This window comes from Candoia aspera, chromosome 3 (genome assembly GCF_035149785.1).
Source record: "Candoia aspera isolate rCanAsp1 chromosome 3, rCanAsp1.hap2, whole genome shotgun sequence".
NCBI classification, from domain to species: Eukaryota; Metazoa; Chordata; class Lepidosauria; order Squamata; family Boidae; genus Candoia; species Candoia aspera.
In genome coordinates this window covers 20,735,751-20,750,544 of record NC_086155.1, presented here as the reverse complement: position 1 = coordinate 20,750,544, position 14,794 = coordinate 20,735,751, and the positions used below count along the sequence as shown (strand labels likewise).

At 47.2% G+C, this 14,794-nt stretch overlaps 1 protein-coding gene across 1 annotated transcript in view; it reads right to left on the bottom strand.

Moving 5' to 3' along the window:
* Nucleotides 1-14,794, bottom strand: part of PREX1 (phosphatidylinositol-3,4,5-trisphosphate dependent Rac exchange factor 1) — a 132,688-nt gene that overhangs the window by 99,664 nt on the left and 18,230 nt on the right. The window contains exon 5 of the mRNA XM_063297090.1: nt 2,843-3,004. Within this exon, the coding sequence (XP_063153160.1) occupies nt 2,843-3,004 (162 nt within the window). The remainder of the gene's footprint in view (nt 1-2,842; nt 3,005-14,794) is intronic.

Below are 14,794 nucleotides of genomic sequence, written 5' to 3'. Positions count from 1 at the left end.
CAATCTGCTACTATCCTGGATGGATTGGCAAAGTAGTAACTGAAGCTTCAAACCTGACCCTCAACTCAGAATAAATTTCCAGTTGTGCCCAGAGACATGCTACATTGAACATTCTGTCTGAGCTCTGTTAACCAAGCTTGCTATCCACATTTTTTTTTTTACATAGCTGGATATCTACATCATTCACATGGCTTCAATTGGATGCCAAAAAAAAAAAAAAAAGACTATAGGAGAAAATAAGCAAGTTAAAACAATGGCTGTAGTGGAATAAACACTATGAACATGAGGAAGTTTACATGACCTTCTGACAGATGGGTCCAGCAAAAGAATTGTGGCTGGTAAGCATCAGCCTCTCAAACCCATGACACTCCAGACACCATTAAGTCCATGAAGTTATTTAGCAAATTATACGCTAGACAGTAGAATAAAAAACACATTTGCTCCCTGGAAACTTCTCCTCCTGCTTAATCAGTGGCCTCTGTCAAATTCTTATGCCTATCAGACTTTTTCAGAAATGATTACTGGATGGGCTTTTATCCAGTTAAAGAAATCATACTCAATTTATCACATTAGTTTTAACCAACTCAATTAAAGATGCACAATTTACATAGCCCCTACACCTTCCTGGTACAACTCTTTTAAAAATGTTATTGCGTTTTAAAAAGAGAAATACAGAGAAAACAATATACAAAAACAAATTAAACAGTAATATCCACAAATAAATTAGGAAATTGTAATACCAAAACAAAGAGAAAATAAAAATAATAAAATAAAATAAACAGAAAAAAAATCCTAAAAATTAAACATAGTAAATTAATATAAATCATAGTGCAATTGTTTTGGCATGGTTTAGAGTAACACCCCATCAAGGCTTTATTACAGCTAAGCAAATCCTGCCTGCCTGATTTACTTTAAATAATATTCAGATATATGACACTTGAAGTCCAAACCAATCAGCAGCTCTACCATCTTATTCTACAGGTATCACCTGAATGATGCAGTGAATAGATCTTTCCTCAGCTACTTGCCAATAGCAGTATTATATATTGAATTTGACTGGATGCACAGTTCTCAGTCCAGGCACAAATGATCATATTTTGGACACATTATGCAAAGACCCTGCTGCATGAAAAGTCTATAATGCTGGGAAAAGTGAAAGGAAACAGAACAAGAGGACGACCAGCAGCAAGGTGAATGGACTCAGTTAGAATGGCAACGGATGCACCACTGGAAGACCTAAAGGACCAGGTTAGGGATAAACTGTCATGTGTGGTCACCAAGAGTTGACACTAACTTGATAATCAATCAATCACTCAATCAACCAGTCAAATATGAAGCTATGGTTGCAGGACTTTTTATCAAGACTATATGTCATATTATTTCATGTGAGCTTTTTCCCATTTTAGTTTCATGTTTTTGGTTTCCAATTTGGTTTTTATGTTTTCTAACTCATCACCAAGAGCTTAAAACATGAAGTAAATCTGTCAGGTTCTTATTAACAATTTTATTTCAAACGACGTTACTGATTACCTTTAAGTTCTACTTATTCTGTGAAATTTGATATAATTTCTTGGCTTATAAAGCCATATATAAATAAAGTAGTAAACTACTGAGGTTGTTAATTTCAGAAACACTTTAACATGACATGAAAAACATTTTGGAATGCATTATACAATCATCTTCAGTCCTGCCAACCTCAGAACACTGAGAACAGGCAGGGGACACAGTGAGCCAATCTGTGCTCCCTCAAGCAGACAATCATCATTTAGCCAGTTGCCTGAGCCCAACTCTTGAAGGAACAAAAATCCATTCACGTCCACTCACCGCAGAAAGCAGACAGGAATGATTTTCTGTGTGCATTTTCCTCATCATTTTCCAAAAAAATCTGAACTGCTGGTATTAGGTAAAAGCTGCTTGGTTATTAAGATGTAATTCTTCCTGTATATACAGTACACTTTCACTGAAAGCCATAATAATGGCATGAAACTACAGTACTACAGCCAGGTAATGTTCTCAACCACATTGCACTGCACTGTCTCTGTGTCCATGGCTGGGAAAGAGGGGAGAGTGCTTGAGCCCAAAGGCATGAGGCAAGATAAGGCAAGAACATGTTGTTCTTCTTTACGGATCTGTTCAACTGACTAGATGGATTAAGGTTGCACTCAAGGGTAAGGTTGTCTGTGAAATCTGCTACAGAGCTCTGCATTCAGGCCTCCCTAAGCCCCAGACTCAAAAATTAGGAAACTGAAGTTCTGCCACTTAACTAAGCCAGAAGAAAATTGGCTTGGCTGCTCAAAGAAGACAATATGAGCAGGGTCAAAACAATTTGGAAGGGTTTTTTGTCTTGATTTGTTTAACGTTTACAAGTATCTTAAGAACGTTTTTATTGTAATAGGATTTATAACTTTAGAAATTATCTGTTAAAATCCCAAATGCTTTCCAGCCTTTTTGCTCATACATCTTACATACATTATTGCTTCAAAAAAAGAGAAAAAGTCTGTACACAAATGAAATGATTTTAAAGGGAAGTGTACAATTTGCAGAAGCCCACCATCCCACTGAATAGCCCAGTCTTGTGTATGTAGACTTGTACGTTCCATTCACAGGGTTCATGCAACATGCTTAACTTGGTTTGTTATATTTCTTTTTCAGTTCATACAATACATTGACTCACAACCTAACCTAATCAATACAAGAAACTAAGACACAGAAACAACAATAACTAAGGTAACTAATGAATAGCTAATGAAGTTAAACTTGTTGCTATAGATTTACTTGCTTACTAACGCTACTGATGACCTAAGACTTAGAATGAAACCTATTACCCCACTTTCCACCATACCTCCCATCCTTCAATGTGAGACTGCAACTGCTCAAGGGCTTCCAGCTTCTCCATCTGCCTTTTGGTCTCATTGATATTAGTACACACTGTTTTCATTGCCTGTAATGCATTCAATACTGCTTGATAATCTGGGTGTTTAGTGGGTGTCCTCTTGGCGAGTTCCTGGAATAAAATTGTAAAAAAGAAAAGGAAAAACAGAAATAAATTATAGAAATTAAAAGACAAACCTATTTTCTATTATGTTTGAGGCAGAATGCAATTACTGAAAAACACAATTGCAAGTGGATATCTCTAAATGAAAGATGCTGAGTTCAAGAGTTCCATTAATTGTAGGACATTGCAAGACAAGACTGTCCAACTTGCAATCCTCTCATCTTAGAGGGTTGACAATAGTTTTCAAACACATATAATTCTGAAAGCTCTTCTTTTCAGGCTTCTCAGTCAGCTCATCAGTTTGTTAGTCCATCTACTTATTTCCAAGCATTTATTCAGACTCCATATGTTCCATTCATTCTCAACAATTGTGTCCAAGTATGTTCATTCACAGATAGAACAGCATCAGACCCTGGGACTTATTATTTTCCTCTTCTACCTGCACACCTTCTCTACAAACCCTTCTTCCTAAGTAGCAGAATTTGCAATGTTAATGGGGGGAGCAGAACACCCATTTTGTGAATCACTCCAATATTACACTGGCTATTGCTCAGAACCACCTTCAAACTGAAATACTGTCCTCCTGAAAATATGGGCTCAGAGAATCAGTCTATGCCAAAGATGGTCATCCTTTAAATAACTGAGGACATCATTTGACATTTTTTAGTAGACAGCAGATGCAATCATTAGGATGATAAAGCACAAATGGCCAGGTTATGTCAAATATATGGCTGGCTCCAGGATCCTGTTTTATTCCTGGTTATCAGAATGACTTTTCCCCTTTGCTTTTCAAACATTACAAACCTATTTTAATTACTGGAGGATGTTCTTGATGCTTCATAAAAGGAGTCTGGTGTCACATTTGATTCTGGTTCTTCAGGTTGTCCATCCCTGGGTTACCTTAAAAAATGTCCTCATTGATTATGTTCAGATGTCATAATTAGCCTGAATACTGAATAGCATGTTGGAATAGATGAGCCTTTGACCTAATCCAGTTTTGTGTATTTTCTGCTTGTAGCTACACCACCATAGGATAGACTCTTCTTTTGAGGCCTCATTTCAGTGCCAGAAACTACTGAAGCTAAGACTAAGGCCCGGGCTGGTGGCAGGTTCCTCATCTGGAATTCCACACTCAAAGAACCTCCACAGAACATCCCTTATTTCTTTCCAGATCTTTATCAACCTATTTTTATGTTTAAAAACATCTAAAGGATTTTGTTTGGATGTACTTTTCTAATGATGGTGTATATCTAATATGTCTGTTGGCTGCTTATTCAGTATATGTCATGAGTGCCGTTGAGCTAAAGTCATCAGCGCAATGGCACTCATGACAATGACAAGGAAATAGGTGAAGGGGTACAAGTTAAGTAGCCATCAACCCACAACGACTAACGGCTAACAAACAATAGATAAACGGATCACGGAGCCACCCAAGCCATCAGCGGCAATACAACGGGGATCGCCCAGCTGAAAGCAATCAGCAGAAGAATGAAAACCTGAGGATGGGCGATCCTGGAAACCCTCAACCAATGGCAGGGCAACGCATGGGACAAAGGGGGGTGACGTGACCGAGAGCGAGGGGGCGCTGACCGGCGCGGGGTATTTAAACCCCGCACCGGCGCGCTCCTGTCACTCTCAGCTTTTTTCTACCAACGTTGTACCTACCCTGAAATAAACCAGAGCCTGCTTTGCAAACCAGTGTCTGAACGTTACTCAGAGGTAGGCAGCGCATGACATAAAGCTGAGAGTCATAAACTCAGCCTCGCCGAGCCCCACCGGACGACAACGAGCCGCGGGAGGAGTAGACGGCGAGAAGACCAGCAAGATGAGGCCGGAACGACGCGGGCAAGGAGGGCGAGCCGCGCGGCAAGAGACAGAGGAGGACCGACCGAGGCCAGAGGCACCGCGGACTCCCGGAGCCATGGACGCCCACCCCACCCGACCCGAGCCTCAGCTCCAACCCCAAGGGGAGATGGCGACGGAGGCAACCCGACCGCGGGAGGGAGCAGCACGACTTCCGAAACCAGCGGAGGACCCCGCGCCCCACATCGCACCCCAGCAACGGGCGTGGAGCGACAGCCCCACGATGCTCGACACGGAGGAGGACGACGGAGACACCCATCAGACGGAGGAGGAAGCGGACCCGCGGCGGAGGGACGATGAACCCCACCGGCAACCCACCCCCGAGGACGCGCCAACGGAACCGGCCCCAGCGGCGGCGCGGGCTGTGGACGAGGAGGCACGAGCTGAACTCGCGGCCATGCGGGCTCAGCTGACGGAACTCCGGACCATGCTCCAGGCGCTCATGCCCCCCGCGCCACCCAACGACGTCCCCGCACAAGCCCACACCCCGAGCGAAGCACCGAACACACACGGGCCAGCGGAGAGCCAGCAGACGGCACAGGCGGCCGACACCACACCCCGGGAAGCGAGAGGCGGGGCCGCACAAAACGCCCGGGCCCCAAAGGACTTCCCCATCTTCTTCGATGGGACCCCCTCAAAACTCTCGTTTTTCGTGACCAACGCTAGGGAGTTCATGGGGAGGCACGGACACTCCTATGACTCCGAGGCCGACAAGATCGCCGCCGTGGCGATCAAACTCCAAGACAGGGCGGCGGACTGGTACGTCCAACTGTACGAGTCCAGCTCCCCCGCCCTCGCCACCTTCCCTGCTTTCATCAAAGAGATGAAAACCTACTTCGAAGACCCCCTAGCTAAAGTACGGGCGAAAAGCGCACTCCAGAGACTTAAACAGGGCACACGCACGGTCCCTGACTACGCCCTGGAGTTCAAAGCCCTCGCGGGAAAGGTCTGCGACTGGTCTGAGACCACCCTGCTGGAAATCTTCAAAAGGGGGCTCAACCGCGACGTTCTCCAATGGGCCCTCTACCGCGACGACCCAGAAACGTTACACGGGTGGATCCACCTCGCGGGAAAAGCCGAACACGCGCACCGCACCTTCCTGATGACAACCACGGAAGACACAAACTATGTCGGGAAAAAGGTACCCGCACCACACGGGGGGATGGCCGGCCCCATATACCCAAAAAAGAAGTTCAACCGGGAGCCCTGCGGGAGGTGTGGCAAATTAGGGCACAAGACGGCGGATTGCTTCGCCAACCGACCGCCGACCAGCGCGCCCAAGCCCGCCCCGAAAATTAGCCCCAAACCACCCAACCCGGGGCCGCCCCCTCACCGCCGAATGACCGTGGCCACAGCGACACCGGAAGAGGGCTGGGACACTTACTGGGGGGAAGAGGACAATACCGACCCCGACCAGCCGGCGGGAAATGCTCCCCGCTTGCTCTGAGACGCGTGGCGAGGCAGGCGGTGGGACAGCAACGCGGACCACCTCAACGAAACGACAAAAGCTCCGTAATATTGGCAGCAATTCAACTCTCTGCCGGCAACGGAGCCACCACGGCCGCGGCACTAGTGGACTCGGGGTGCTCAAAAAACCTCATCCACCCCGACCTAGTCGCCAAACTCGACCTCCGCTGCTTCCCCCTCCCCACGCCGCTGGCATTCCACCAGCTGGACGGCTCTACAGCGGGAGGGAAACCAGCCACGCTACAAACCGAGCCGGTCACCCTGCAAATGGGCACTCACACCGAGCGCACGTCGTTCGTAGTCACGCCCATCGGACGGCCCATTGCAGTCCTGGGGATGCCATGGCTCGCGAAAAACAACCCGCGGATCAACTGGGCGACCCGCACCTTCACATTCGGCGACGGCGAGTATCGAGCACCAGTACCAGCTGGCGAAAGCAACCCCACGGTAGGACGAGCGGAGGCGACCACACAAGACAACGCCGCTACCACAGCAGACCTACCGGAACAATACGCCGACTTCTCCGAGGTCTTCGGAGAGGCAGAGGCAGACCAACTACCCCCCCACCGCAAGACGGATTGCCGGATCGACCTACTGCCCGACGTCCCCCTACCTAGACCAAAGATCTATTCGATGACCCCGAAGGAGATGGCAACCCTCCGGGAGTTCATCGATAAAAACCTAGACAGGGGATTTATAGAGCCAGCATGCTCACCGGTCGGAGCCCCCGTCTTATTCCGGGAGAAGAAAGACGGGACCCTACGGCTCTGTACCGACTACCGGGGCCTAAACGCGGCTTCCCTGTCCAACAAATACCCCTTACCCCTGGTGAAGGACATGCTCGCCCACCTGTCCACGGGCAAAGTCTTTTCCAAATTGGACCTGCGCGAGGCGTACTATCGCATCCGAATCAGGGAGGGGGACGAATGGAAGACGGCGTTTAACTGCCCCCTAGGCGCGTTCCAGTACAAGGTACTGCCCTTCGGACTCGCGGGGGCCCCTGGGGTGTTCATGCAGCTCATCAATGAGGTACTGCATGAACATCTGTTTAAAGGGGTCCTGGTCTACATCGACGACGTCCTCATTTACACAAAAACATACGAGGAACACGTAACCTTAGTCAGGCAAGTCCTCGACAAGCTCAGAAGGGCGCAGCTCTATGCAAAGCCCACAAAGTGCGAGTTTCACAAAGAGCGCCTAGACTATTTGGGGTATCGAATCTCCGGGGACGGCATCGAAATGGACCCCGCAAAAGTCGAAGCGGTGCTAAACTGGGAGCGGCCCCGCAACAGACGGCAACTACAGAGCTTCCTGGGATTCGCGAATTTCTACAGGTCCTTCGCCCGGGGGTTCGCTGAGATAGCCCTCCCCTTAACGGACCTCCTCAAAACCAAAGGGGTGGGGGACACCCGACGCGCCAAGAACCCAGGCACAGTGCTGAATTGGACTCCCGCGTGCCAGACCGCATTCGACAAGCTGAAAGCGCTGTTCACGACGGAGCCAATCCTCGCGCACCCGGACCCAGAACGGCCGTTCGTGGTCCAAGCCGACGCCTCAGACTTCTCCCTGGGAGCCATCCTGCTACAAAAAGACTCCACGGGGCTCCTGAAACCATGCGCCTACCTGTCAAGGAAGTTCTCCGAGACAGAGAGGCGATGGCACGTCTGGGAGAAAGAAGCCTTCGCGGTGAAATCGGCACTAGAGACATGGCGTCACCTACTCGAGGGAGCCACCCAACCATTCGAGGTCTGGACGGACCACCGGAACCTCGAGGCCCTACGAACGCCTAGACGCCTTAGCCCAAAACAGGTCCGATGGGCCCAATTCTTCAGCCGCTTTGATTTCCAGCTGAAGTTCATGCCGGGAAAGAAGAACTTTCTGGCCGACGCCCTCTCCCGGCTGCCCCAAGACGAAGAGCCCGCCCCAGACACCATTGGGACGGTCCTATCCGCCTCGCAACTGGGGATGGCCGTGACCACCCGAAGCGGCGCACGGAGGCAGCTCGACGCTACGGCGCAGCCGACGGCGGGACAACCGGCGACGGAAAGAAGGCAACCGCAACTACCAGGGGGAATGCGCACGGACCTCGCCGCCGCCCTCAAAACCGACCCCTGGTTCCTGGCAAACCCCGACAAGGTAACAATGGCGCAAGACCTGGCATGGGGGGAAGGCAGAATCTACGTCCCGGACTCGCAACGCCAGGCGATCTTGCATAGGTCACACGACGCCAAGCAAGCGGGACACTTTGGGTTCCTCAAGACCCTACACCTAACGCGGCGCCAATTCTGGTGGCCCGCGCTCAGGCGAGACGTAAAAACCTACGTGGCGTCCTGCCCAACGTGCGCTAGGGCCAAACGGGCACCAGGCAAACCCGCGGGGCTACTGCAACGGGTGGCAGAACCCTCCCGCCCATGGGAGGAAATCTCTATGGATTTTATAGTGGACCTCCCACCCAGCCAGAAGAAAACGGCCATTTGGGTGGTGAAGGACTACTTCTCAAAGCAGGCCCACTTCATCCCCTGCACGTCGGTCCCATCCTCGCAACAACTAGCCAAACTCTTCCTCATCCACGTGTACAGGCTACACGGATGTCCCGCACGTGTGGTGACCGACAGGGGCACACAGTTCACCTCCAAATTCTGGCGGGCCTTCCTGAAGCTGACGGGGACCCAACAGGCCCTGTCTACGGCTTGGCATCCGCAGACGGACGGAGCCACTGAGGTTCTTAATGCCACCTTAGAGCAATTTATACGATCATATACGAACTACCACCAAGACGACTGGGCTGAACTGCTCCCGTTCGCCGAAGTCGCATACAATAACGCCGTCCACACGAGCACGGGGAAAACCCCGTTCGAAGTAGTCTCGGGGCGCGACTTCGTCCCCATCCCGGAGCTACCTCAACCCCCGGAACCCCAGGTGGACGCCAGCGACTGGGGACGGAAGATCGCGGAAGCATGGCCAGTAATCACGGCGGCGCTAAAGGAGGCACAGGCTGCTTACAAAGAGCAGGCCGACAAGCACCGGCGCCTACAACCGACGTTCCAGGCGGGGGATATGGCCTATCTCTCCACCAAGTTCCTAAAGTCAACCCAACCCTCGAAAAAACTGGGGCCTAAGTACATCGGGCCGTTCCGAGTCACGCAAATAGTGAACCCGGTAGCAATACGCCTGGACCTGCCACACAACCTCCGGAGGCTCCACCCGGTGTTCCACACCAGCCTCCTAAAACCGGCAACCACCTCCCGATGGCACCCAAGCACGCCACAGCCCGCACCGCTTATGATCGACGGGCAACACCACTTCGAGATAAGGGACATCCTCGACTCCCGCAAACAACGAGGAACCCTACACTACCTGGTCAGGTGGAAACACTTCCCCCACCCTGAATGGGTGGCGGCGCATAACGTTAACGCGCCTGACCTGACCAGAGCATTTCACCGGGCATACCCCGACAAACCGCAACCAAGGTCAGCAAAACCAAACCCCCCCCCGCAGGCCTCCCCCCGCCTCCCGTGCCCCAAGGGAAAGGGCCCCCCCCAAGCCCGCGACTTGGGTGGACCTTCCCCCCCCCGGGACTCACTCCCCCCGCCCCGGGCCCACGGGGTGGTGACAAACGATCGCCAGCACCCTCCCCCCGCCCCCCGGCCGCGGGGGAGTGGCAAGCAAGTCAACAGGGCAACCTGGGGGCAACGCCCAAGAGACACAACAAAGGCGACGCACTCTAAATAAGAAAAGAAGGGCCCTACCTGGAGCTGAGAAGCACCCGACCAGCCACGCCTCTCGCCTCGCCGAACTGAGCCAAACAAACAGGGTGTGGCTGGAGCATGCGCACGCCAGGTCAGAACCCGAGCATGCGCACCATGGACACACCCTGGGAAGGCACGTGGTAGAGGGAGGAGCAAAGGGAGGGGCGACAACTACTCCGGCGGGAACTTTAAAAAAAAAAAAAAAAAAAAAAAAAAAAGTGGCATTTTGACAGCTCCATGGGGAAAACCCAGAAACCCGGGGGAGAACACTATTCGGAAAGGGGGCAGTATGTCATGAGTGCCGTTGAGCTAAAGTCATCAGCGCAATGGCACTCATGACAATGACAAGGAAATAGGTGAAGGGGTACAAGTTAAGTAGCCATCAACCCACAACGACTAACGGCTAACAAACAATAGATAAACGGATCACGGAGCCACCCAAGCCATCAGCGGCAATACAACGGGGATCGCCCAGCTGAAAGCAATCAGCAGAAGAATGAAAACCTGAGGATGGGCGATCCTGGAAACCCTCAACCAATGGCAGGGCAACGCATGGGACAAAGGGGGGTGACGTGACCGAGAGCGAGGGGGCGCTGACCGGCGCGGGGTATTTAAACCCCGCACCGGCGCGCTCCTGTCACTCTCAGCTTTTTTCTACCAACGTTGTACCTACCCTGAAATAAACCAGAGCCTGCTTTGCAAACCAGTGTCTGAACGTTACTCAGAGGTAGGCAGCGCATGACAGTATACTTTTTAAACACATTTAACAGTTACTTATTTCATGGTGCAAAATTTTTTATTATAATACTTTTTTGCCAGGAAAATGTAAAAGGAAATCTGGCTCATGAAAAAAAAAATCTTCAATACAAGTGAGGTTGTAATGGTTATCTTAATGAGAATGAGTCTTTACTTCTTTTTGGATCTCACTTGGCCACTATCATTTCTAATGGTCCTAAGTTATGTGGCCAAAAATTCATAGTTCTGAGAATGAATTAATATCAGTATTATATGTGGTCTTGACCAAAGCAATGACAAAAGTTTGGCAAATAACACAACCCATATCAACTTGCAATGAAATCATTTTTGGACTAATAACACTTTATAGCCAGCTACATTTTGCTGAAGTATCATATAAATGAAACCTTGCTAAACTTTTTTTCTTCCTGGTACCCATTTTTTTTTAATGCAGACATGTTGTGGCTTGGCTGGAATACTCATAATCTTCCAGCAAGTATTTTCTTCTATTGATTTTTATATTTAATTTCAATACCTTTAAAATCCAAGATCTAATGGCAAAACTGTTGCATAGCTGTCTCATTTCCCATTTATCAGAGAGGATAATGAAATGGATTGAGGATAACAGGGTCCAAGTTTGTAGCATTTGCAGAGCTAGTAGTCAAGAAAACCATAACTAGACTGGAATGTATTTTCAGCTTAAAACAAGGAGGAGGAGGAGGAGGAGGAAGAGAAGGAGGAGATGAGGGAGGGGAGGGGAAGGGAGGAAGGAATCTACATTCCAGACTGCAGGTATCAACCACTATCCCAAGAAAAAACTGATTCTGAAAACTGAAATTACGAGGCATAAAGAAAAGTGTGTATACTGAGTTTGCTTGCTTTATTCTCCTGTGATACATTGCTTGATTGATTGTGCCATCAAATCAATGTCAGTTCTTAGTGACCACATAGTTTTTCCATGACAAACTGTTCCCAACCTAGTCCTTCAGATTCTCCAATGATGCTTCCATGGCCTCTGTAACTGAGGCCATCCACTTTGCTGTCTTTTTCTCTTTCCTTCCACAGCCTTCTCCAGCAAGCTAGATCTTTGCCTAGCATGTCCAAAATTTGATTATTTGAGCTTGGTCATCTGAGCAGTGAGTAGGAATGTTTCCAATTTTTTCTTGGTTTGTTTTCTTGGTTGTCTATGGTATTCTCAGACATTTTCACCAACACCAAAGTTCAAAAGTGTTAATATTCTTTCTATCCTGGTTCTTCAAACTCCAACTTCTGCTTCCATAAAGTGCCACAAGGGAAACCACTTCCTGCATTATTCTGATCTTTGTTTCACATCATAGCATCTGAATATCTTTTCCAAGCCTCCATTGCTAATCTCCCAAGTGCTAGCCTGTGGCGTATTTCTTAACTGCAGGTTCCTTTACTGTTAATAGTTGATTCTAAAAGCAGAAGCTATCCACCACTTAAATACCTTCACTCTAAATTCTAAGGGGGGTTGCTGTACCGTCTAATCTTCTTTATATTTAATCTTTGTCCCATTTTTTCACTGTGCTCATTGATTTTTATTATCAGAGCTTCCAGATCATTTGCATTTTTCAACTATCATTGTGTCATCAGCCTAGCACATTACTGGTGTTTCTTCCTCCAATTTTAAAACCACACCCACATCTTTCAATATAGCCTCCCTCAATATATATTCAACATATAAACTGAATAAATAAGGGTGTATACAACCTTGTCTCATTCCTTTGCCATCCCAAAGCTAGCCTGTTTCACCATGTTCTCTGTGGACTTTAGCTTCCTGACCTGTGTATAGGTTTTTCATGAGGGCAACTAAATGTTCTAGGATTCCCATTCTATGTAGGGCTCTCATCTGCATTGGATGATCCTAAGCATTATTTTGCTAGCATGTGAAGTTACGGATATTGTACAATAGTTTGTACATGTGCTTAAGCCTTCTTTCTTTAGTATTGGTAGGTAGGTTTACCACCATCTGTTGGCCACTGTGTTGTTCACCAGATTTGCTGACATAGTTTGGTTAGAACCTTTACAGATTCTTCTTCTGTTGCTTGCCATATTTCTGTAGATATTCCATCAATTCCTATAGTCTTCCAACTTGGTAATGACTAGACTGCTGATCTAATTTCATTTTCTAGTATTAGAAGTCTTGTAAGTAGGGAATATCTTCTAAGGTATCTTGGTTGTTGACATCTTTCCTGTACAGAATTTCAGTATCTTTGATCTTTGAATCAGTTATCAGTCCTGAGTTTGGAGATCTTTTAGAAAACTTTCCTTGTTTTTCTTCATCTATTTCAATCTTCAGTTTCTTTACAGATGTTATTGTAATCCTGCTTCTTGTCTCTTCTAACAGCTCTCTGAAATTCTTTGTTAAGTTCTTTCATGAGATCGTCCTTGGCTTTGGCTTCTCTTCTCAGCAATTTCTACTGTTTGTTCTAATATCCACTTTGCTTTCTTCTGTTCATTCATCTTTGGTAGTCTTCTTTCACATTATCCTTAACAACTTGTTTCATTTCTTTCCAAAGTTCCTCTTGTTCTCTATCAATGAGGTTCAAGATTTCAAAGTGATTCCTGACGTTCTCCTTGAAAATTGTACCCAACTACTATCCTTCCTATGAAAGCAACACTGTTCCTCCTCCATTTTTCATGTCCTGAGTAGTAAGCAATATGGTCATCTGACTAATAATGTCCAATTCCAGCCCATTTCAATTTGCTGATGCCTAAGATATCAATGTGTAATTGATTCATTTCCTTTTTCACTGTGTCGTGCTTTCCCATCTTTAAGCTCCTTATATTCATGCTTATTTCTTTGCAGCTTCAGATTTTCTTTTCCTGAGTGGCAATATCAGCAACTAGACATTCCAAAGGCTTTGATCTACTCATGTCATATGCACCATTAGTACTCTTCCTCAGCAGCATGTTGAGTGCCACAGACTGTTTTTTGCTTCTAGATAAAGAATATTTATCGCTGAAACAATGCCATTAAAATAATAGGTTCTTTCAAATTATAAAAAGAACATTTGCTGCATAGGGAGGTGTTTTTGATAGCTCTTGGGCCTTTGGAACAAATCTGGTTAAATCTTTTTTTTTAAACGTTTAAAAGCTGCTGGCTCTGCTGGTGGCCCAACAATAACCAGCACTGAACTCTGGCTACTTGCACACTTTCTCCCCACAGCATAGTATGCACAACCTAAGCACATTCATCTTTGTTCATTCTTTGGGCGAAAAGCATGAAAGTGTTGGCTAGCGCTCCAATAAACTGTCCTCTTCCTACTTCTGCTTCAAGGGTTCATGTCTGCATCCATCCCACCCAAAAAAAGACTGAAACAAATGTTATGAATTGGTTATCTCTGAATTATCTCTGAGTAGCAAACTGGAACAGCCACATTGAATAGGTTGCATCTCAGCAAGAATAACTAGATTTTTTCCTGGGATTCTGAAATGTTATCGTCAAATAGATTAGACAGTACTGGTTGGATAGACTTAAAAACAGGATATGTATGTATGTACATATGTATACAGGTAGTCCTCGCTTACTGACAACTCGTTCAGCAACTGTTTGAAGTTACAACAGCGCCAAAAAAGGAGACTTATGACCAGTCCTCGAAGTTGCAGCAAAAGGTAACAAAAATGCTCAACTCCATTTTTCTGAATATACAGCCAGATTCTACTCACACTTTACATACAATCAGCAACAGACTGAGAGGTCATACAGGTTGAACTTGAGCTGGGCCTGCCAAAGATATCACAATCCATCAACACAACAGATGTACACTACTTTGCATGTGACTATCCTTCTGTCTTAACAGCATATATTACACATTTTATTTGGTTTGAGCAAGCACCCATGCTGTCCTTGGCTCCTTCGTTTAATATTGATAAAACTGATATTCTTGATATTTTGGAGGAACTCCAAAGTACCATTGAACCAGTCATGGAAACTGTTAGATAGCATTCCAGCAAAACCTAT